We start from the raw sequence: 25,643 nt of genomic DNA, 5'->3' as shown, positions 1-25,643 counted from the left end.
AGTCCTTTCTGCCCTGTAGAACAACCTGCTTTTCAGGCCTCATTTCTGGCAGGGGCATCGCAAATCAGTAGCAGAGGCCAACACCCAAGTCGAAGGCACAAGACATACGTACCTCTTGGTGGGAGTGGGCACTCCAGAGGACATGTGGCTAACCACGGTGTCATTCATATTAGTCAGAGGGCGAGGAGGACTGAAAGAAAAGACATTTACCTTATATTAATAATGACCAACTAGGGGAAACAAGGGAAACGACGATAAGCATGATAAGAGCAAAGGGACCAATCATCATTCGCGGTAAGCACAGCGGGACCCATGGGGAGGGGGGGAACCCATGGGGAAGGGGGGAACCCATGGGGAAGGGGGGAACCCATGGGGAAGGGGAGGCCCATGGGGAGGGTGGGACCCATGGGGAGGGGGGACCCACGGGGGGGGAACCCATGGGGAGGGGGTAGAAATCGATACCTCAAGCCTAAGTAAATTCAGCAAGAGGTTCTCCCTCACAAAGCCACAGGGCCACTGAGCTGTGGGTACCAGAGATGCAACTGATTATAAGCACACTACTACAGGACGTAACTTCGGTGGCTTTTGCTTTGTAGTTTCAGTACATAAGAATTTAAATTCTGCCCCTTAGTGAATTTCTCTACATTTTAGGTACAAGATTACTAGGTGTCTGGCATTCATTGTATATTACAAAGGTCACAACATCGAGGTGCATGCTGTTCCTGAGATTTGGTTAGAGCTCACTGGTTTCCCTCAGACTTAGTTTGTAAACTTTTAACCAGAACAGACTGTTAAATACCACGTTCAAAAATAAAGACTCTGGAACAAACTTTGATTAATTCTCTACTAGAATCTGAACAACAAATCCAAATTTTACACCTATACCCTAATTAGAATGTTGTCTTTGATAACCCCTAATCCAAATTTAAACTTCAAGGTTAGCATTTTTGGTAACTTGTCTTTAGCTGCAGGTTTTCTGGACTCAGGTCCATTTCTCCTTCTTGTGAAAGTCCTGAAGGAATGAATTCAAGCTTCTCAAAAAGGTGCCAGGTATCTTGCCTTCCAGCCATTCTTCAACCCCTCTCCCTCCCTACCAGGTTCAGCTACAAAAGGGTTCTGTCTTGCATCTGGAACCACGTGACTATTGCTAAATACTTAAACTGGAAAATTTCTCACTTCCTCTTTTAAACTGGAAGAAGTACAGTCATGTGCCACACAATGATGTTTAGGTCAATGACAAACCACATACATTATAACAGATTATAATACTGTATTTTTACTGTACCTTTTCTATGTTTAGATACATAAATACCCTTGTGTAACAGTTGCCTCCAGTATTTAGTACAGTCCCATGTTGTACAGGTTTGTAGCTTGGAGGCTACATACATAGAGTGTACTTACACACACTTGGATGGTTTTGCCTGCTGCAAACCTAGGCTATACCATATAGCCTAGGCTACACCATATGGCCTAGGTATGAAGCAGGCAAAACCACCTAGGTTTGTGTAAGTACACTCTCTGATGTTAACACAACACAAAATTGTCTAACAAAGCATTTCTCAGAATGCATCCCCCATTGTTAAGTTATGCATGATTATACTTCCCAGATTTGTCTATCAAAAGCATAAAACTGAAGCTGAAAGTCCTTCTCTCATATTTAGGTGCTTGGGAACTAACTACCTTCTGGCTTCTCCTTCCGTTTAAGGACAGAGTTAATTATGTAAAATGTTTCTGGAGAGGTTATACTTAGCAATTCTTTGTGAATATTAAGGGATCACAGGCTTTATTGTTTTGCAGGTTTCATAGTACACTCAAATAAAAGCTCAAGGGGAAATATTTCAGGGAGGGCCAAGGAACCCAGACGTTAAAGAAGGATCTCTTTCTCTCTCCATCTATCTATGCACTTTTTTTTCTTCTTAAACCAACTGCATTTCTGTATAGGGATTTTTAAAAATGATTTTTCCATTTAATGGAGAGGATCCGAGATGGAAAGTAATTTGCAGGGAACTGATTTTGGTCTCTTGATTTTTAAGCCATAGTACTATGCTTATTGTTCTACATTCCTCCCTTTGTGTGACATGTCTCTAAGTAAGACATTTAGAATTGAAATATGCCTCTCTAGGCTACTAGAAGTCAGTTCCAAGTTATTTATCTGACTACCTGTCTTCAGACAGATATCCAATTATGTCCCAAACTTTCAAGACTATTAACGCTAGTGGCTGTGCTGAGTTATAGTCAATTAATCAGTTGTTTTAGGTTGACTAATGATGGAAGTGAACACAGAGATTAGCTTGTATTTAGTCCTAAATTTATATTTTTGCCTCTAGTTCTTTTATATCAATTGTCCAACTGAAACAAGGAGACAATCCCTATGAAAGAACCAAATCCAGCACAACAGCTTTCTGGTCCTGGAAACAGAATGGGCTATTCTTTAATGTATTATTATTAGCAATCTATTTCCAAAAGAAGATGAAGACATTTTCACATTGCTTTCAGAACTAATACAGTTACCTGCTATATATATATATTTTTTTAATTTTTAATAAATAATAGAGACAAGGTCTCACTATGTTGCCTAGGCTGGTCTTGAACTCCTGAGTTCAGGTATCCTCCCACCTCAACCTCCCAAAATGCTAGGATTACAGGTGTGAGCCGCCATTCCCGGCCACCTGCTGTATTTCAATATTAAAGATATCACTGCATTCAATTTCCTTTTTGGTATTCTCAGAGGAAAAATGAGAATAAAAAATTCAAATTCCTAGAACATAAATCCATGCAATAAAATTTCATGATTTGTAACAATTTGGTCTGATACCACAAACATCTTTATAATCAATATCTCTTGGTATATATCATGTTCAACCATTATAGCACAAATATCAAAGCTTCTTCTCTAATATTCAAAACCAGACAGTAATGGTTATATTATAAACTACAAACTAATCGTTAACTGACCCCCAAATGTCATAGCCTTTCTGAACTCCTAACATGCTTTGCTGGAAAGACAGGTATATGTCTGCAGTTTAAAATGAAAGAAGCACTTGCAAACTGAAAGGAGGTCTTTACTACAGAACCTTCACTAGAGCCATGACTCACCATGAAAGCCAACAGCTCAGATGCATTCTTAGAAGGCGTAACATGGCCTGGGGAACATAGTGAGACCCTGTCTTCACAAAAATTAAAAAAATAAAATTAGCCTGCTGGCCAGGCGCAGTGGCTCATGCCTGTAATCTCAGCACTTTGGGAAGCTGAGGTGGGTGGATCACAAGGTCAGGAGTTCAAGACCAGCCTGGCCAAGATGTTGAAACCCCATCTCTACTAAAAATATAAAAATTAGCTGGGTGTGGTGGTGGGTGCCTGTAATCCCAGCTACTTGGGAGGTTGAGGCAGGAGAATTGCTTGAACCCGGGAGGCGGAGGTTGCAGTGAGCCAAGATCGCGCCACCGCACTCTAGCCTGGGTGATAGAGCAAGACTCCATCTCAAAAAAATAAAATAAAATAAAATAAAATAAAATAAAATAAAATAAAATAAAATAATAAAAAAGATTAGCCTGCTGGCTGGGGACAGTGCTCACGTCTATAAAACTAGCACTTTGGGAGGCCAAGGCAGGCGGATGGCTTGAGCCTGGGAGTTTGAGACCAGCCTGGGCAACATAGCGAAACCCCATCTCTACAAAAAAATACAAAGATTAGCTGGGTGTGGCGGTGCACGCTCACAGTCCCAGCTACTCAGGAGGCTGGGGTGGGAGGATCACCTGAGCACAGGGAGGTTGAGGTTTCAGTGAAACTGACATTGTGCCACTGCACTTCAGGCTGGGTGACAAGTGAGATCCTGTCTCAAAAAAATAAAAAATAAAAATGAGTCTGGCATGGTTGCACGTGCTGTAGTCCTAGCTACTCAGGAGGCAGAGGTGGGAGGATCATTTGAGCCTAGGAGGTTAAGGCTGCAGTGAGCTGTGATTGCACCACTGCACTCCAGCTTGGGCGACAGAGCAAGACCCTGTCTCAAAAAAAAAAAAAAAAAAAAAAAAAGTAATACACTAAAAATGACTTCTGGCTCAAACAAACATACAAAACCTTCATGGTTCTTGTAAGACATAACTGAAAAGAGTATTTCCAGGTGTAAAGCAGACATTAATGCTACAAATTATAGAAACTTAAAAAAACAGAATTGGCACAACATTAGATTGGTTTTGTTGATCTTTAACATTTAAAACCAGTTGAATACCTTGAGCACCAGATGTTCTGTATCTTCCTTTGGTACAGATCTCAGCAAGGTATAGGCACTATTGAGTTTCATGATACCGAAATGGCCACCATGTATCGCTTGGTCCAGAAATTTGGGAGTTTCCTTCTTTGCTAACAAGATATGCCATTTTTTCAATGGGATAGAATAAGATGATGACATAGGTAGAAAGTATCTGGTAGTCAGTAGAGTTAGTTTTTAAAAGACTTGGCAAGAATTTGGTACTTCTTAATTAAAGGGAAAGCATCACTGTTACTGGGTACCTACTGATAAAAGATTATCTTTATTTCAATGACCTAACTGTATATAGATGGAGACAAACGTGCAAGCAAATCATCACAATGCCATGTAATGAGTGCAGCAATGAAGTATGGTCGGTCCTCCATGTCTGTGGGTTCAACCAACTGCAGATGGAAACTATTCAGAGAAAAAGTTCCACAAAGTTCCAAAAAGTAAAACTTGAATTCACCATATGCTGAGTAATACACTGAATCCTTGCAAAGGACGTGATGTGTAGGCATTGTGTTAGGTATTACAAGTACTCTAGAGAGGACTTAAAGTATATGGGAGTATGCGCATAGGTTATATGCAAATACTATTCTGTTTTATTTCAGGGACTTGAGCATCCTTGGGTTTCCGTATCTGTGGGGGCTCCTGGAACCAACCCCCAGCGATACTGAGGGACAACTGACAGACCAAGTGCTGAGAGTCACAGATGAAGATCAGGTACTTCTGTCTGGAGGTACTTCTGCCTGGAGGAACAAGGGGCAAGAATCGTCACGGAAGGCTTCAGAGGGGAGGCACCGTTGAGAACAGTTTTCCAGATACAGAAAAAGAATTAAGAGAACCCTAGATAGAAATAGTATGTAAAATAGCATAGAAATCCAAAAATACATGAGAAACTGGGTCTAATTTATTTGTTTGACCAAAGGCATCTGAAAGGGAGTAGCTGGAAACGCATGTGGAAAGGTAGAGGAGAGGCAGGATGTGAAAGGAGCTTGTCCTGTCACAAGGTGAGAGATCTGAACTTTATATTGCAGGCAGCAGGCGAAGCACTGAATGTAAGACAAACACCAATGTGACCATCACATCATTTTAAAAGCTCACTCCAGAATCTTGCAGATGCTGGTCTTTTATCAAATGTGTGCATGGGAATCATCTGAAAAGCTTTCTGTAAGATAAGATACCCAAGCCCTACCCTCAGTTCAGCGACTCTGAACTTCTAGGGGTGAGGGGAATCTTTCCAACATATAATATATAAATATATCATGTAGGATATATTGGGAAGCAGGGGAACGGAAGCTAGGAGGCCAGGTAAGAGGTTATGGCAGTTGCCCAGATCAGTGACTATGAAGATGGACAGTGGTAGTGAAGATGGGGGCGAGAGAAAAGGAAAGCTATTGTGAAGACAAAACCAGTAAGAGAGGGTGACTGATTAAGTACACAGGGTTAGGGAATAAAGAATAAGAGATTTTTACCTTGGCTACTGGGTGGTAAAATATCCAAACTAGAAAACACAGAGTAGGAAACAAGATCTGAGGTTGGAAAGGAGGAGGGATGGGTAGACAGAATGAGCAGGAAGATAAGAGTGAATAGGATTTGAGTTTTGAAATTGTTGGGTTTGAAGTACCATTGATAATAAGTACAGGTAAGTGGATGTCTAGAAAGCAGTTGAAAATAGGAGAATAGAACTCAGATGAAATGTCAAGTTTGAAAATACATGAGTGTCATTAAACAGTACCTGTTCATTTCAGTATTCTGAACACTAAAAACGTGCATTTACTTATTTATTTATTGTTTTGAGATGGAGTCTCTCACTCTGTTGCCCAGGCTGAAGTGCAATGGTGCAATCTCAGCTCACTGTAACCTCCACCTCCCAGGTTCAAGCGATTCCCCCCTCTCACCCTCCCGAGTAGCTGGGATTACAGGCATCCGCCATCATGCCCGGCTAATTTTTGTATTTTTTGTAGAGACGGGGTTTTGCCATGTTGGCCAGGTTGGTCTTGAACTCCTGATCTCAGGTGATCCATCTGCCACGGCCTCCCAAAGTGCTGGGGTTACAGGCGTGAGCCACCAAGTCTGGCCGAAAACGTACATTTATATTTATTGTTTTTAGGCGGGGTAGGAGAGGTTTGGGGACCTATGCAGTAAGAGGGTGGCTTAGATAACAGGAACAGAGGTTCTGGTTATTGGGGAGACACATCTCCTATTACAAAGCACAAATTGAGCTTACTGGTAGAAATAATTTTCATGCAGTTCCCTTGCGGCCAGACCACTCCAATTCATTCTGGTGATGCTCTGAAATACAGACTAACTAGAAATTAAAATTCCTACAAAATCTCTCTTAAGGGTTTTAAAATCATCTGTAGGAATAGATAAATAACTTGTACCTTTAAAAATGTTTCAGGACAGATTATATACAACTGTATATTTCTTTCATTTATCAGATATTTGCCTATAATGTGACAGGCACTGTGCTAGCTTCTGGGAGTAAAAATTAAAAAGATGAAAACTGAAGTCTTACAAAGAAGAAAAATTTAGAAAAAATAATTATAATATAATGTAGCAAATACTTAATAGAAGTAAGAAAAACTGCTATATGCATGGGAAAATACTGAGATTATCTCATCCCATAAAGAAAAACATATTTCTAGGGTGTTAAAGAGTTAAATATAAGCCAGGCATGATGGAACACACCTACAGTCCCAGTTATGCAGGAGGCTGAGGTGGGAGGATCATTCGAGCCCAGTATTTTGAGGCCAGCCTGGGTAACACAGCCAAGACTCCGTCTCTTAAAGAAAAAAGAAGAGTTAAATATAAATGTTTATATAAATTAAGAGAAAAAATATAGGTCTATGAATAGAGAGGATTTTCTTAGCTCAAAAGCAATGGAAAAATTAGAAAAACACCAGTTAATTTGAATTGTTAAAACCATCAGAAAAGAAAGAAAAAAAAATTTGAGGAACTACCTGAACAAATGTGACACAGCAAAAATTAAATGCCTTAATACATAAAGGATTCACACAAACTTAAAAGAAAACTATAGGGATTCCAATTAGATAAATGGGTAAAGTAAAAATACATGTTTAAAAAGAAGAAATACAAATGACTCAAAAGAAATTTAATTAAAAATTACAGGCTGTGCACAGTGGCTCATGCCTGTAATCCCAGCACTCTGGGAAGCCAAGGCAGGAGGATCGCTTGAGCCCAGGAGTTCGAGACCAGCCTGAGCAACATGGCAAGACCCCATCTCTACAAAAAATTAAAAAATCAGCTAGGTGTGGTGGCATATGCCTATGGTCTCAGCTACTCAGGAGGCTGAGGTGAGAGGACTGCTTGAGCCTAGGAGTTAAAGGTTGTAGTCAGCCAAGATCAAACCACTGCACTTCAGCCTGGGTGACAGAGTGAGATCCTGTCTCGGTGGCGGGCGGGGGGAATTATAGACCACTTTCTCTGGGAAAAATAATGATCTTTTTAAAAAGGCAATCCTTAAGAGTGGAGACGGTTTTCTGACACAGGTCCTTAATTTAGTACTAGTCAAGAGCGAAAGTAAAAAGTTAAGCCAAATTTCTAGAAAGTGATTTGGCAATATGTCCATCAAAGATCTTAGAAAACATTCAAACACTGTGGCTCAGTAGTTCTCCTTCTAGGAATCAATTCCAAAGACTAATTAGAAATGCACAAAGAGATTTATATTAACAAATATTCAGGAAGTGTTATTTATGGTAGGATAATTTTGAAATTATCCTAAGTGTTCAAATATAAGGAAAGGAAAAGTAAACCATGGTATATCCATAATTATAGGATATTATGCTGTCATTAAATAATAATGCTTATGAAGACTTTTTGATTACTTGGAAAAATGCTCAGCATATAGAAGATAACAAAGAAGGGCAAGATGATGATGATAGCTAACAACTACTGAGTGTTTGATATCTATCAGACACTTTAGAGCTTTAAATACATTATTTATGCTGTCTTCACAATAGTCGTATACAATTATTTATACATACACACAGCACACTCAACTACATAATAAGCATAAAATGAAACATCTGGAGGCAATATGGTCAAATGTTAAGATAAGTGGAATTATGGGCAGTTTTTCCTGCTTGTTTATACTTTCCAACACTTCTCCAACCTTTTCAGTTTAATTTTTCCTGATTCTAAGAGAAAAAGATGCTTAATGTAAAAAAAAAAAAAGAATCAAATTTCTAAAGTGAGCCTATATTATTTTTGTTATTAAGAAAGCAAACTGAGAAGGAAAGTGTTATATGAGCACACACACACACACACACACACACACACACACAGACACACACACACACACACAGAGGGAGAGAGAGAGGGAGGAAGAGGGAGGGGGAGGGAACGAGGGAGGAGAAACTATGGTGTAGAAGTTTGAGACTTTTAGTAGAAAACCCGTGAAATGGTTTGAGTAGATCCAAAGTTCCACAACTTCCCAACATCATTACCACCACCACTCCTCAAAAATGAGAGTAAAGAAAACATCTTAGACCAGTCTAGATGATCTCCTCTACTACACTGTAAGAAATCTGTGATATTTTTACTATTATATTTCAAGTATCTGGCATAGTATGAGGCACAGAGTAGGTACTCCGTAAATATTTGTTGCCCATGAGTCAGCACCATGTTGTGGAATATAACAGGAATGGTGAGTGGGTAAGAAGTAATCTATTATATTTAGGTGCGGTGAGACTATTCTCCAAAAATGGGATGACATTATTCGCTGTTATATTTGGTGGATGTATTTGTAGCATCTGCAGCGATAGCAGACTCTTTTTCCCCTTCACTGGGAACAGTGGTATATTCTTTTCTACTTAACTCTATTAATGTCTACTGCTTGGTCTGTTATTTTTTTTTTCTTCTACCATCTATGACTTAGGAATAGAATCAGCAGAGTGGAGAGTGTCTTTACTAATAATAGCAATATTTATTGAGTGCTTCCTATACGGCAGACTAAGTTTGAACATTTTCCATGGATTCACTCATTTAACCTTACACCAAGCCAATGAAGTAGATACCATTATCTTTATTTTACAGAGGGAAAAAAAAAAAAAAAAAAAAAACTGAGGCATGGAGAAAAGTAATGTTTTTGAGGCCACAGAGCCAAATCGTGGGAGCAAGAGGATTTGAACCGAGGCAGTGTGGCTCTGAGTGTGTGTGCTCATTCGAGTGTACTGTCTACTATCTTTCACGGCTGCACTTTCAGGAAAACACTTAAGGATATTTACTCTATAAAAAAAAAAGCCAACAGCATGACGTTAGATCATAGTTCCTGTTGTTTCTATAGGAAGATAAGATAGTAATAGTTACAAAGTATAGTTTTTGAGTGATTTACCCTTTCCCCATCATATTATTAGAACTCTGTGTCCTAAATGGCTCTCTGAACGTAAACCATCTGGCTTGAGAGCTTAACAGGATTAACTTTAAAATCTAATCTTCATTTCAAAGATCTTTTAGGTTCCTAATCTCAGCCTAGCAAAATACATACATTTAATGAGCAAATTATCTATTATATAAACCAGACTGTTGACCAAAAAAAAGTTTAACAATGGGCTTAAAATCAACATTGAGTGTTATGACTCATTTTGGCTTTCTGAATTGACTTAGATCCAGGGGTAAACAATGTCTGGATAGGAGTCTCTAACCAAGGATGTGAAAGTACAGTACTGATGTTGTGTAGACAAAATTTCTACTTAAAATTGCAAAGTTTTAAAGATGAAGGAGTAGGCTGGGTGCAGTGACTCACACCTGTAATCCCACCACTTTGGGAGGCTGAGGCAGGAGGATCGCTTGCATCCAGGAATTTGAGACCAGCCTGACTCCATCACTACTAAAAATCAAACATTAGCTGGTTTTGGTGGTGCACACCTGTAGTCCCAGGTACTCAGGAGGCTGCTCAGGGGAGGACTGCTTGAGCCTGGGAGACTGAGGCTGCAGTGAGCCGAGATCACATCGCTGCACTCCAGAGTGGGTGACAAAGTGAGACCTTGTCTCCAAAAAAAAAAAAAAAAAAAAAAAGGAGGAAATGAATAAAGTCAGCTGAAGCCTGGAGGACAAGTGAGATTTGGGGTACCTGTCAGAGCTGTCCCTTTTCCCCAGGCCCTTTGACAGAGCCTCTTCTGTAGGAAGTCATGCAGACAGCCACGTACTTAAACCGTGCCCTTCACTTTTAAATTTATTGGCGCATTAGCTCTTTCCCACAGAACATTTCTTTTAGCTGTGGAGGTTAAGATCAGTGTCCTGCAATTCTCTTTTACATAGACAGCTGTCTGCTAGCCATGCATTTGGGGATCTTGAGCAGATTTTTTGGGTGTCTGTTTATTACTATTGGTGTGAAAGGGGGAAAGAATTTATTATGCCCTAATGCTTTCATTTGCTCGACTTCTTTTTTTGTATTCCCCATAATAATGCTTTACAAAGGAGGTAACCATTTTAAATACATTTAATCTCTAATTAATATTTTGTAGCCAGCTATTTTGCCCTCAATCCTAGATACCTATGTTACTTCTGAAATTATCTTCCCTACTCACTTGAATCAGACCTTTTTCTTCTTTTAGATGATGCAGCAGATTTCACCATACTTTAAAACAAATGTAAAACCCACCCTATAGACTACCTCATTCTTTTCTCTATCAAACCACTTCAGTCTCCCATCTCTCTCCAGCAAGTTGTTGTTCTTTTGCTTCTTCTAAGCCCCTGCTTTCACCTCTTCTCCCACCTACTTATCCTGGAATGTCCTTCATAGATTGGCCAAAGTTACACAATTTCTCACTTCTCTTATCAGAAAAACAGCTCCTGAAATTTCAATAGCTCTAGAAAACCTTTCTAGTTACAAGCTCCATTTAAATAAACATTGGCCATAGTATGCAAACAAACAAAAATCCATGGCCTATTCATGCCTAGCACTGTTAGGGGTTTCGGGACAAAACAAAACAAGTTGAAGACTGTCCCTGCCCACAAGAAGTTTATAATCAGTCCTCATAATCATCAGTCATAGCAACAACAGATACTTAAGCTTTAGCTTAACAGATTACAATATTTAGATCAAATCCTATGATAATTTATAACCAAATACATGTAAGACTATTTGTAACAAAGACAACAACTTAATTATTTCATTTGATATAAACAAAAACCAGTACAACAAAATAATATGAAAAAATCCTATTAAGTTAACAGTTACAGGATTTGCTGTGTATTTTGCACACATTTCTTTACTTTTGCAGCATTGGGGAGGTTGTGGGGGGAAGACAGTGCCTAAGCATTTGCTGAGTGTGAAATGCATCAGCACTGAGCCAGGCCCCTCAGAAACATTACGTGAATTCTCACTACTACTCATGGTGGTATTTCTATTTTGCAAATAAAGAAATAAAAGTCAAGGAAGATAATGGGTTCAAGGTCACATGGTAGAATCAGTATTGGACACTACTTTTATCTGCTTCTAAAGCCACTGAATAGATCAAATCCACAAACACTCTTTTATTTCAGGCATCTCTGTATTATCCAAATGAATTTTTCAGATTAGAGTTCTCAGGGAACAATAAATGTTCAAGTTTGAGAAACACTGCCCCAATTCAGGACTACTAGCTTCAAATCTAACTTGAAGTAGTTTAAGTGGTAAGGGGGGTGGGGAGAGGAGGGGGGAGCGTGGGGGTGGTTGGGAGAGGAACTTATTGGGCACCATAACTAAATACTAACTAAATTCATAACCAACCTCACGAAGGCAGGGGTGCAGCTGGCTTCCAGGATGTTGGAATGTCATTAGGACGTTTACTGTTACCTTTGCTTAGATCTCATTTTGAGTCAGGCTTTACACATGGCCCACAGCTTTTTATGCTTAAGAAGAAAGAGTTTCTGCCCAGAATCTCACAGCTTTACCACTGGAGAATAAAACCTCTTCCTTTATCCCAATTTGAAAATCCCCAGCAAAACCTCTGGCCTGCCCTGAGTCACTTGCCTACTCTGGCATTCAGCAGGCCCCATGCTATGACTGGTATTCCTCCCGGAACATCACAGTTAGCGCTAGGAGGGGAACAGATCTCTAAGGAGAGAGCACTGTTGCCAGAAAAAAAAAAGGGAGGCTGCAGAACAAATCTACAACAAAAAATGTTCACTTACTTAAAGATTAACTTTCTTCCAAAGAAAAGTGTCAAATGACAGTGCTCAGGGTGCAGGCACTTCAGCATCTCTGCTGCACAATGCGTCAGAATGAAGGTGGTATTTCTCTTTTTTTTTTTTTTGAGTCAGGGTCTCGTTCTGTCACCCAGGCTGGAGTGCAGCGGTGCAATCTTGGCCCACTGCAACCTCCACCTCCCAGGCTCAAGTGATTCTCTTGCTTCAGCCTCCCAAGTAGCTGTTGACTACAGGCACATGCCACCACACCAGCTAATTTCTGTATTTTTTATAGAGTTGGGGGTTGTGTCATGCTGCCCAGGCTGGTCTCGAACTCCTGGGCTCAAGTGATCCATCTGCTTTGGCCTCCCAAAGTGCTAGGATTACAGGCATGAGCCATTGTGCCCAGCCTTCTCTCTCTCTTTTTAGTTACTACTACTCTTCAAAAATTTGTGGTTAGAGACCTATTCGTGGACCCTTAAGTGAAAACAATATATTGTCTAGAAAGAAAACCAGTTTTCTTATTATTCCATTATGATGAAGAGGACATAAGGGATTACATTGATCTATAATGCTGGTAAGCTGCAGCTCTGGTGAAATATTAAGGAGCCCAGGTTCTAAAAGCCCTTTCATTGCGATGATTCTCGTGTGGATAGTGTGGATCATTCTTGATCTCCTTGAGTAGCATGCTCTTTGTCTATCTCTATGTAATGGACCAACCATTTCTTGTTACCTCACGGGGTTCTATGGTTATCTGCCAAAGCAAAGAAGTTAAACAAACAAGCAAAAACACCTTTTGGAAAACCATGATGTTAAAAAAATAAGCATCTGGTACTGTAAGTGTAGCATAAATATCATGTTACATACCTACAATGAGGTTTCTGACTTCTGGGAACTGCATTTAAGTTTACTGATAATTTACAATTAATTAACCAATTGGTTAATATAAAAAACTCCCCTATCAACAGACATATATGCCTCAATTTATATTCGTAGCAATTTAGCATAGCCATTTGTGGTATCAGACTTGTTTAATGAACTATTTCTCAGGAAGGAAAAGTTTACCACAAATCCATTCTTACACTTTCACCACTAGATAGTGTCTAGAGACATGGAGAGGAAGCCAAATATCTCTCTAGCTCTAGAAAGGGACAGAATTGTAAAATGAGACAATAGTTATTAACTATAACAAATTAACTATTTAACAGTATTGCTCAATTTATCATCATTATGTTGAAAAAGCAGTCGAGAGTCTTATAAACCAGATCATCAAATCAACAGAAATGTATTTTTTTATTTTTAAAAACTTTTCCATGATGAATCCCTCCTTCCTTGTTCTCCTTGTTCATTAAACTTAGGAAGTTGTTCCTACTTTATGTAGATGCTAAGTCCTGTATTTAAGAAAAATGAGAAAGGATGGCATCTTAAATGCTTTAACAAGTTACTGCTCATAGAGGGGTCAACAAAATGCATGATGCAAAGTCATTTCCTGACCTGTTCACATGGTCATCAACTGAAATCTGTTTTCAAAAATGGAAATGAATTCACTGCTATAGATGACAGGCTGACTCTCACATATTTTTACGAAACAAGAAGAGATATAGTGGGGCTGGGCGCAGTGGCTCACACCTGTAATCTCAGCACTTTGGGAGGCTGAGGCAGGCGGATCACCTGAGGTCAAAAGTTCAAGATGAGCGTGGCCAACATGGTAAAGCCCTATCTCTACTAAAAATACAAAAATTAGCTGGGTGTGGTGGTGGGTGCCTGTAATCCCAGCTACTTGGGAGGCTGAGGCAGGAGAATCGCTTGAACCCGGGAGGCCGATGTTGCAATGAGCTGAGATTGCACCACTGCACTCCAGCCTGGGTGACAGAGTGAGACTCTGTTTCAAAAAAAAAAAAAAAAAAAAAGATAATAGTGGGCTGCCCATTTAATAGAAACTCCCTGGGAAGTTCTAGGGGCTCTAGCAACTTGCCAAAAATAAACACAATCATCATTAGCCCAGTGCTTAAGGCGGCAAAAATATAAAGGCAAAGAATAACTATTAAACCTTTACACTCTGTAGCAAAGCCTTCTTCTTTCTCTACAGATCTGGCTTCTAATGCATTACGCTGCTGTTGTCTCTAAGGAAACAGAACAATCACATGACAAAGGGTCTTCTCCACAAGGTGGTCTTCCCCACAGAGCATTTTGGGAAAGAGGAGGCTCAAGAGGACAACTCATTAGAAGGCAAACACACATCTGCCTTCCACCAGCAAGTCCACAAAGCAGTCAAATGACAGGACAGGAAGACAGAGGTAGCACACAGTGTAGGTACTGCTCATTGGAAGCTTAAAAATGAAACACACCTACTTGCAATAGAATCCAAGTCTTGCTGCAAATCCGTAGCCTAATGAACCCGGTCAGCAATTCCATTCCGATGAGGACTTTAAGGAGCACTCCCACCTCCTCTCCAAGGGCCTCTTCTAATTGCCAACTCTTGATAAGAAAGTAGCCTACAGAACTGTGTCTGCCAAGCAGTCTAGGTAGGTAGCTATCAGGAGGTAGGGAGAACCAGTAAGGCTTGATTTTTTTGTTTTGCTGAAGAGGAGTTAACGGGAATGCAAGCAGGGTGAAAAAATAGGACGATGGTGTCTGTCTACCGCTTTGATGCAGACAGCTCCTTAATTCATAAAGGCAGCTTATCCGAGGGCAGTTGAAACAAAAGGGCTATCCAGTGTGAGCTGCTGAGCAGGCTCTGATGGATGTCTCTGACAGGGTAGTCCCATCATGAGATTGTCTCTGCCAGTCAGAGTCATTCTGTGGCCTCTTATTTATTTCATGTAGTCAATAGCTCCTAAAACTGTGTTCCTGGTTTCTATCCCCACTGCCACCATCACATTTCAGCCCTCATTTGGCTAATGTTACTTAAATATTCTAAGTTTTCTATTGGTTCATGGGTGTCCAGGGAACCTTTCTATTGTTACTTATCTGATTTCTCACAGCTAAAATCACTTTCCTAAGCACCGCTCTCATCATGTCACCATTCTACCCCAAATCATCAATTCTCTACTAGTCTCCCAAATTAGAACAAAACTCTTTGTCTGTGCAGGCACCGCCCAGACAGCACAGCCTCAGTCTCCCAGGGCCTCCTCATTCTCACCACTTCTCCCCCTTCCTACACTGTTCAAACACAGGTCTGGAAATTTTCTGGCACAATAAAACAAAAACAAAACAAAATGACAAAAACTACACAAGTATTTACACTAAAAATAGAGGTAGTCAAAATGAAACCCTTACTAAATACCTCAGTGCCCGGGAAATAATTCTATTATTTACTTAGATAAATGAAGAAGTGAGAAAAGCCAAGCCAACAAATCAGACAAACCAACTAGTGTGACTGTTACTACACACACTCAGATATCCAAACTAAGAGCCTAAAATAAAATGGGTGCATGTGTTAGACTACTGAGCAGAAGATGAAAGAGCTGATTCATATCAAAAATATAATAAAAACAAAATAACAGTGGGATATCATCTTTCAAGGCTACAAACTCTAAGGATATAGATGAGGGACATAGTGCAGAATGTGAAGGGCAGTGTGAACAATAATGGGTAAAATTAATTACAGGAAAAAACTACAGACCGGGTGCAGTGGCTCACTGGGAGCACTCTGGGAGGCTGAGGCGGGTGGACTGCTTGAGCCCAAGAGTTTGAGACCAGCCTGGGCAACACGGTGAAACCTCATCTCTACAAAAGAAATATAAAAATTAGCCAGGTGTGGTGGTGCATTCTTGTGGTTCCAGCTATTCAGGAGGCTGAGGTGGGAGGATTGCTTGAGCCTGGGAGGTTGAGGCTGCAGGGAGCCATGATCGTGCCATCACACTCCAGTCTGTGCAACAGAATGAGACCCTGTCTCCAAAAAAAAAAAAAAAAAAAAAAAGATCTATAGAATGTTTGAGATTATGAGATTGAAATACCATAATTTTATAATGAAAACATATCAAGGTCAGGCATGGTGGCTCACTCCTGTAATCCCAGCACTTTAGGAGGCCAAGGCGGGTGGATCACCTGAGGTCAGGAGTTTGAGACCAGCCTAGCCAACATGGTGAAACACTGTCTCTACTAAAAATAGGAAAATTAGCCAGGCATGGTGGCAGGGTGCCTGTAATCCCAGCTACTCGGGAGGCTGAGGCAGGAGAATCGCTTGAACCGGAGAGGCGGAGGACGCACTCAATCGAGATCGTGTCATTGCAAAAAAAAAACCCAAACAAACAAAAACAAAAACAACCATATCAGAAAGGAAAGGGGGGCAGTGGAGAGTGGGAGAAAGTTTGGGAAAATTGGGTTCTGGCTCCAACTCTGATACTAAGTGGATTATGTGACCTGCATGACTTTGGACAATGAAGCCCTGTGTGTCTCAGCTAACTGGTCTGTGAAATGACAGGGGCTGGTTCTAGAGCACTGATTTTCACATGCTGTGCTCTGGGGATCTGAGGATGCCACATGGTGCTTCAGTGACCATGATGGACAGCAAGGGGAACAGACGAAGGATGTTAGGCCCCAATCTTGTTCCAATAAGGGTAGCTCCACTTCTATTCCACATAACATTTCATAGGAATAAAATGTTCTACCGCTTTTTTAAAAAGTTTGAAAACCCCTTTCCTGACTACAAAATTTAAATTAGAAGTCCCTGCTATATTCTCTCATAGTATCCTCTTCTTTTTAAATAATACTTATCATAATTTGCTATTATATGTAATTAGTTTTTGTTGGTTGGTTTCACTTATGAGCTTGTAAACTTTGCGAGAGCAGGGACCCTAGTACTTGTTTCATCTCTGTCTTCATTGTATTCACAATGTGTACTGAAAACCACAATTGGAACACACTGGTTGCTCAACAAATATTAGTTCAATTATGAATGACTCTCCTATAGCTGAGCTTTTATAATTCTACTTACCATTCTTTTTTTTGGTTTTGTTTTGAGACAGGGTCTTGCTCTTTCACTCAGGCTGGAGTACGCTGGCATGATTATAGCTCACTACAACCTCAAACTCCTGAGCTGAAGGGATCCTCTTGCCTCAGCCTCCTAAGTAACTTGGATTACAGGTGCACCACCATATCCAGTTAAATTTTTTTATTTTTATATTTCTGTAGAGATGGGATCTCACTCTGTGGCCAGGGCTGGTCTTGAACTTCTGGCCTCAGCAATCCTCCTGCCTCAGCCTCCCAAAGTGCTGGTACTACAGGAGTGAGCCACCGTGCCAGGCCATCTACTTACCATTCTAATCTACCTTAAGCAATGTATTGGCTGAAACCCAAAAGTGTCAATTGGTCGGGGGCTCAACTGACATGAATGTTAAATGGAAAAGATATCCAGACAAGGAATTCAAAGAAGGCTAGTAGATAGGCCATTTGGGATAGCAAAAATCGGTGAGTGGGAGGAGTAATGAGGCCTAAACAGGCGCACACCCAACGGAGGCAGCAGCGCTCCTCATGCGTACTAAACACATCAGGCCAACTACGCTGTTCAATCATTCTTAGCATCTCATTTCTGGACCAAAAGAACCTAAAGGAAATGTAAAATGCCCCAAGACATTAGATAATTTGCCAAGGGAAAGAAAAACCACCTACCATTTCATTAAAATGTGTATCTAAGTCTCTGCTGAAAAGACCACACAGAGACCTTGGGAGACAGTGCTTTGCCAGTGAACTATAAATCAGCTGCGGAAGTAGTCCAGGGACTTCCAGTACAAGGTAGTAGAGTGAGCACATGCGGAGAGCTCACCCTCCTGTGCCAAAAAAAAAATGACTTAAAGATATAAACATAAATTAATGCATAATTAATGCATGTATAGCTAGGACCAAAACAAAAAAGGAAACTCTCTTTATGCCTAAACAAAATGAAAAAGTATCCTCTAAGGAAGAAAATGAAGAATCATAGTGGTGAGCAAGCGCTGCTTCTCAGCGGCCATGAGCCACACACACAAGGACTGCCGGTCACTTTTGAGGAGGCTGGAAGAACCTAGGTTCTGACCCCCATGGGGCCCCCCGAAAAGCAGAGAAAACAGAGCATCCAAAAAGGTCTTCAAATACCTAAGATCCTCAGGCCCCTAAAGGATAAAACAGCATCCATCAAATGTTCTGAAAAATAACCAATTAGAGACTTTAAAAATGAAAACCATAGTTATTGAGACAAAAAACAAAACAAAACTGAATACAGCTAAAGATTGACAAACATAAAAAAAAAGTTAAATGTAAAAGCTAGATCTAGAAGTTTTTTTTTTTTTCTTTTTTTTCTCTTTTGAAACAGGGTCTCACTCTGTCACCTAGGCTTGAGTGCAGTGGCGGGATCATAGCTGCCACTGCAACCTCGAACTCCTCAGCTCAAGGGATCCTCCTGCCTCTCAGCTTTCCAACTAGCCGGGACTACAGACACATGCCACCATGCCCAGCTAATTTTTTGTTTGTCTGAGATGGAGACTCGCTCTGTCGCCCAGGCTAGGATGCAGTAGTCAGATCTCAGCTCACTGCAATCTCCACCTCCCAGGCTTAAATGATTCTCCTGCCTTAGCCTCCTGAGTAGCTGGGATTACAGGTGTGAGCCACCATGCCCAGCTAATTTTTGTTGGGTTTCAGACAGAGTTTCACCATGTTGGCCAGGCTGCTCTTGAACTCCTGATCTCAAGAGATCAGCCTTGGCCTCCCAAAGTGCTGGGATTACAGGCATGAGCTACTGTGCCCAGCAATCCAAAAGTTTTAAAGTCTATATTTTAGGGTTCAGACAAACTAAAGAGAATGAAGGAGAGGCGATAGTATCTAAACAGACAATGGCTGAAAATTTTTCAGATTTAAGGCATGAGTCTTCAGAAACTAAGAATCCTGAGTATTAAATTAAATTAAATAGAAACTCAAAAAGCTTATATACAGACAGGTTATAGTAAAACTTCAGATTTATTAAAGTATTTAAAAAAATCCTGGCCAAATGCAGAGGCTCATGCATGTAATCCCAGCACTTTGAGAGACCAAAGTAGGAGGATCACTTGAGCTCAGGAGTTCAAGACAAGACTGGATAACATAGTGAGATGCTGTCTCTACAAAAATAAAAAATTAGCTGGGCATGGTGGTGTACACCTGTGGTCTCAGCTATTTGTGGGGCTGAGGTGGGAGGATTGCTTAAGCCCAGGGAGGTGGAGTCTGCAGTGAGCCGTGATCGCACCACTGCACTCCAACCTGAGCGACAGAGTGAGAACCTGTCTCAAAACAAAACAACAACAACAACAACAACAAAACAAAAAACAAAAAAAATCCTAAAAGTTTACCAGCAAAATGAGACATTCAACAAAAAGGAAGGAGAATCAGATTGCCATCAGCAAAACTGATTATAATAGAGGAGCGATACCTTCAAGCAATGAAGAGAAAACAACTTTGGCTGGACTCTAAACCCAGTGAAACCATCATTTAAGACTAAGTGGGTGCACCACAACCATTAGACAAGAAAAAGAAATAAAAGATGTCCAGACTGGGGCTTGGCACAGTGGCTCACTCCTGTAATCCTAACACTTTGGTAGGCTGAGGCAGGAAGATCACGAGGATCACTGGAGCCCAGGAGGTGAAGACCGGCCTGGGGAACATGGCGAAACCCCATCTCTAAAAAAGTATAAAAATCAGCAGAGCAGCCAGGCACGGTGGCTCATGCCTGTAATCCCAGCACTTTGGGCAGCCAAGGTGGGTGGATCACGAGGTCAGGAGATGGAGACCATCCTGGCTAACACGTTGAAACCCTGTCTCTACTAAAAAAAAAACCAAAAAATTAGCCGGACATGGTGGCCAGCGCCTGTAGTCTCAGCTACTCGGGAGGCTGAGGCAGGAGAATGGCGTGAACCCGGGACGCAGAGTTTGCAGTGAGCTGAGATCGCACCACTGCACTCCAGCCTGGTTGACAGAGCAACTGTCTAAAAAAAAAAAATCAGCAGGGTGTGGTGGCATGAGCCTATGGTCCCAGCCACTTGGGACGCTGAAGTGGGAGGATCACCTGAGCCCGGGAGGGCAAGGCTGCAGTGAGCCATGATTGTGCCTCTGCATTCCAGCCAGAGTGACAGAGCAAGACCCTATCTCAAAAAAAAAAAAGAAAAAAAAGAAAAAAAAGTCCAGACTGTGAAGCTACGAAGGAAGAAGTCAAGAAGTCAAATTATCTCTATTTGCCGATGACATGATCTCATACATAGAAAACGCTAAAGAGTCCACACAAAGGAAGCTATTAGAGTCAGGTGCAGTGGCTCAGGCCTGTAATCCCAACACTTTGGTAGATTGAGACAGGAGGATCACTTGAAGCCAGAGTTTGAGACCAGACTGGACAACATAGAGAGACTCTCTCTCTCCAAAAAAAAATTTTAAAAATTAGCCAGGTGTGGTGGTGCGTGCCTGTGGTCCTACTACTCAGGAGGCTGAGGTGGGAGGATCACTTGAGCCCAGGAGTTCAATGCTGCAGTGAGTTATGATTGTGTCACTGCACTCCAGCCAAAGTGACAGAGCAAGACCCTGTCTCTAAACAAAACAACCAACCAAGCAAAACTATTAGAGTTAATAGACAAGTTCAGCAAAGCTGCAGGACACAAGATCAATATTACAAAATTCAATTGTATTTCTAGATATTAACAGTGATCTGAAAATGAAATTAAGAAAAGAGGCTGGGCACAGTGGCTCACACCTGTAATCCTAGCACTTTGGGAGGCTGAGGTGGGCGGATCACGAGGTCAGGAGATCGAGACCATCCTGGCTAACACGGTGAAACTCCATCTCTACTAAAAACAATACAAAAAATTAGCTGGGCGTGGTGGCAGGCACCTGTAGTCCCAGCTACCGGGGAGGCTGAGGCAGGAGAATGACGTGAACCCTGGAGGCGGAGCTTGCAGTGAGCTGAGACGGCACCACTGCGCTCCAGCCTGGGCGACACAGCGAGACTCTGTCTCAAAAAAAAGAAAAAAAAACCAGTTTTATTTACAATAGCATAAAAAATATGTAGAAATAAATTTAGCCTGGCTGGGCGCAGTGGCTCATGCCTGTAATCCCAGCACTCTGGGAGGCCGAAGTGGGCAGATCACCTGAGGTCAGGAATTCGAGACCAGTCTGGCCAACATGGTGAAACCCTGTCTCTACTAAAAATACAAAAATTAGCTGGGCGCAGTGGCACATGCCTGTAATCCTAGCTACCTGGGAGGGTGAGGCACAAGAATTGCTTGAACCCGGCAGGCAGAGTTTGCACTGAGCCAAGATCGCACCACTACACTCCAGCCTGGGTGACAGAGAGAAAGGAAGGACGGACGGACGGACAGATGGAAGGAAGGAAAGAAAGAATGAAAGAAAGAAGGGAAGAAAGAAAGAAGGAAGGAAGGAGGAAGGAAGGAGGGAGGGAGGGAAGGAAAGAAAGAAGGAAAGAAGGAAGGAAGGAAGGAAAGAAAGAAAAGAAAGAAGGAAAGAGAGAAGGAAAGAAAGGAAGGAAGGAAGGAAGGAAAGAAGGAAAGGCAAGAAAGAAGGAAAGAACGAAACGCAAGAAAGAAGGAAAGAAGGAAAGGCAAGAAAGAAGGCAAGGCAGAAAGAAAGAAAGAAAAGAAAGAGAAAGAAGGAAAGGAAGGAAGGAAGGAAAAGATGGAAGGAAGGAAGGAAGAAAGGAAGGAAAAGAAAGAAAGAAATTTAACCAGAGTGTAAGGCTTGTATACTGAAAATTATAAAACATCATCGAAAGAAAGTAAAGAACACCTAAATAAATGGAAAGATTTCACATGTTCATAGATTTCATATTGCTAAGATAGCAATATTCCCCAAATAGATCTATTGATTCAGTACAATTCCTAACAAAATCACAAAATACCTTTTTGCAAAACTTGATGAGCTGACTCTAAATGCACATGGAAACGCAAGAGACATAGCCCAAAAAGCTTCTTCCAAAGGAAGAACAAATTTAGAAGACACAAACTTTCCAATTTCAAACTTACTACTAACTTTCAAAGTGGGTTAGTTTGCTTCAGGTCCAAAGGTTCAGAGATATTCATAAATTGCCCATTACTCTCTCCAGTGACAAAGAAATTCATAATTGATATCTGAAATGATTGGCTTTGAAAAAGTTTCTAAGCCTAAATACTGTATAATGATTGACTGATAGATCATGGATCCTCTCTAAGTAACTATCCAAACTGGCATCCATGTCACTGCTATGAGCTCACTCCACACCCCCCCTGTCTGCATTGGAGTACCCCAGGTGGAGGTACAGCTGACAATGACACTCTTCCAGCCTCTCCACTCAAGGCCTCCTCTGTCACGATTTCTCTCACATGTCCATACAAAGGTTGGGGACAATGATAAATGGATGCATTCACAGGAAGCTGAAGAATGCCGCTGTAGACAGAGCTGAACTTGATGACGTGTTAGAAGGAGTCTAGGGTATTTTTCATTTTGAAGGTGGTAAACTTTTGCATCCAGCATCATTTTAGTACTTTTTCATTTATACCCACATCAACAAGATATATGTCTTGATTTATTTAGAATTCTAAAGGTTTACATGGTTGAGTTAGTTTTTAGAGATCCTTTCTTGGGAAATATCAACTTATATTTGGGGTTTGCTTGCTCCATTAAAAAAAAAAAATATCAAAAGCTTGCTGTCACTTGTACTTCTCCTACTAAACCTTATTTCTCTCTTTCCTCCTACAGCTACTGATAAAATTTAAAAGCACAAAAATTTAGAAATACAGCTTTATTTCAGTTTCATGACTCAATTTCATCCAAAGTCTTTAAATGCATCTTTGACGTCAATGTCTTCATCATCGCTAAAGGTTCTGAGTCAAAGGTTCTGAGTCAGCACACAGTTCTCCACAGGACATCATCTTTACTTCTATATCAATTATTTAGAAATAATTTCTCTGTATGCCCTCAATGGAAAGACAATGTGGTATACTACTTGGTGGTAAAAAGAATGAAATCCTGGCATTTGAAGCAACATGGATGGAACTGAAGATTATATGTTAACTGAAATAAGCCAGACACAGACAAATATCACATATTCTCAGTCATAGGTGGGAGCTAAAAATGTTGATCCCATACAGGTAGAGAGTAGAATGATGGTCACCCAGAGGCTGAGAAGGGTGTGTCAGGGTGGGGAAGGATGAAGAGAGGTTGGTTAATGGGTACAAACACAGAGTTAGATGGGAGGAACAAGTTCCAATGTTCAACAGCAGAGCAGGGGGGTGACTATAGTTAACAATAATGTATTGCATATTTCAAAATAGAAGAGAGAACTTGAAATGTTCCCAACACACAGCAATGATAAATATTCAAGGTGACGGATACCCTAAATACCGAGTTGTTTTTTTTTAACTTTTAAGTTCATGAGTACACGTGCAGGATGTGTGGGTTTGTCATACAGGTAAACATGTCTCATGGGGGTTTGTTGTACAGATGATTTCATCACCCAGGTATTAAGCTTGGTACCCATTAGTTATTTTTCCTGATCCTCTCCTTCCTCCCACCCTCCACTCTCCAATAGACACTGGTGTGTGTTGTTTCCCTCTATGTGTCCATGTGTTCTCAGCATTCAGCTCCCAGTTATAAGTGAGAACATGAGGAAATACCCTGACTCGATCACTGCACATTCTATGCACTTAGCAAAATATCACATGTATTCCATAAAAATGTACAAATATTATGTATCAATAAGAATTGTTAAAAATTAAATTAATGTTTTCTGCACACATAATAAGCTTGATAAAATGAGAATATGGGGAAACCTGTACCCAACAATTTGAGGAATTTTTTAAGCACAATTTTTTAGGAAAATTGTTTAGATGCTAGGCCCTAAAAGAAATCTCAACTCTACCAAAGAATCATTATCATACAGAATATCATCTCTCACCAAAATTCAATAATTAACACAAAGCATCAAAGAATACAAAAAAGTCTCATGTGTTTAGAAATTTTAGAAATTGCCTTAACTTTACAATTGGATCCATGCATATTAGAAAAAAATAATTTTTAAAAAAGAATTAACTGAATAACCATCTTAAGAAATAAGAAATTAGTAACATGGTTTGATCCTTACATGTTTTCTCTTGTCTAAATATTATCTGTAAGTTGACAATTCCCAAATTTGTATTTCCAAACCACACATATCCCTGAAAGTGCACTTGATGTGTTAGAAGCAGTCTACGATGCTTTTCATTTTGAAGATGGTAAACTTTTGGATCCAGCAGTACTTTAGTACTTTTTCATTTGTAACTTACTCCAGTGTACCCACATCAATAAGACATGTGGCTTGATGTATTTAGAATCCTAAAGGTTTACATGGTCAAGTTACACACCCCCACTCCAGACATACAAACTCCCTATCTGACACCTCCATTTGGATGTCAAAAAGGACTCAAAACACATCCAAAATGGAGCTCTTACCCTACCCAAGCTTGTTCTACCTATAGTAATCCTCATCGCCATCCTTCCAGCTGTGCAGGCCAAACTGACCTCTCCTTCTCACTCTCCAGTATTTGTCAGCAAATACTGTTGCCCTAAGTACATCCAATGTTCGTGTATCTTATCACCTCTTATTACCTCTACTGTTATCCACCTCGTCCACCCAAGTCTTCCTCTCACCTTTTTCAAAAGCTGACTCCTTCCTTCCATCCTGACTCTGCTTTAGTCTATTCTCTACAGCGGCCAGAAAGAACATCCTTTTAAAATGGAAGTCAGATCAGTCAAAGCAATCCAAACACATCCTCATGTCACTTAGTCCTTACAATGGCATATAAGACCCTCTACCATCTAGCCCTCATAATATCTTTGATTTCATTTCCTTCTTGCTAATTTAACTCCCCCTCTACCAGCTTTTTGATGTTCCTTAAACATGCTAGGTATGCTCTGGCTGCAGGGCCTTTGCCCAGCCTGTTGCTTTGGCAAGGAATGCTCTTCCTCCAGATGCCCAAAAGGGTAACTCCATCACCTCCTTCCAGCTGATGTTCAAATGTCACTTTTCATTACGGCCTAAAGCAATTATTAAAAATGGCAACCCACTAGACCTCCAATACTGCCCATCCCTCTTTCCCTATTTTGCTGTTCTATATAGCACTTACTACCTTCTAATATATAATTTATTTATTTATTATGATTTTTGCCTGTTTCCCACCACTAAAAAACAAGCTCCATGGGAGAAAAGATTGTTTTGTCTGTTTTTCTTTAAGTGAGGCCTGGAACATATTAAGTGCCCAATAAATATTTGCTGAATGACTGAATGATAAAC

The 25,643-nt window shown here is 40.6% G+C and overlaps 1 protein-coding gene and 1 long non-coding RNA gene across 16 annotated transcripts in view; one reads left to right on the top strand and one right to left on the bottom strand.

Moving 5' to 3' along the window:
• The window catches only part of DTNB (dystrobrevin beta), a 296,213-nt gene that overhangs the window by 107,994 nt on the left and 162,576 nt on the right, over positions 1-25,643 (bottom strand). For all 14 annotated transcript variants that reach the window (XR_002004731.4, XR_010130034.1, XM_004028945.5 and 11 more), the window contains exon 10: positions 113-190. Coding sequence is in view for 12 of the 14 variants with exons in the window: in XM_004028945.5 (XP_004028994.1) it covers positions 113-190 (78 nt within the window). In the remaining 2 variants the exon portion in view is untranslated. The remainder of the gene's footprint in view (positions 1-112; positions 191-25,643) is intronic.
• Positions 1-25,643, top strand: part of LOC109025762 (uncharacterized) — a 100,162-nt gene that overhangs the window by 63,782 nt on the left and 10,737 nt on the right. The window contains exon 6 of one of the 2 annotated variants that reach the window (XR_010130039.1): positions 4,861-4,988. This is a non-coding gene — a long non-coding RNA (uncharacterized lncRNA). Of the gene's footprint in view, positions 1-4,860; positions 5,622-25,643 lie in introns of those variants that run through there. The other variant, XR_010130037.1, reaches the window with a different exon arrangement.

The sequence above is a fragment of the Gorilla gorilla genome, chromosome 12 (assembly GCF_029281585.2).
Source record: "Gorilla gorilla gorilla isolate KB3781 chromosome 12, NHGRI_mGorGor1-v2.1_pri, whole genome shotgun sequence".
Classification (NCBI taxonomy): domain Eukaryota; kingdom Metazoa; phylum Chordata; class Mammalia; order Primates; family Hominidae; genus Gorilla; species Gorilla gorilla.
Note: the sequence above shows the minus strand (reverse complement) of the source record. Positions and strands in the feature narration are given on the sequence as shown.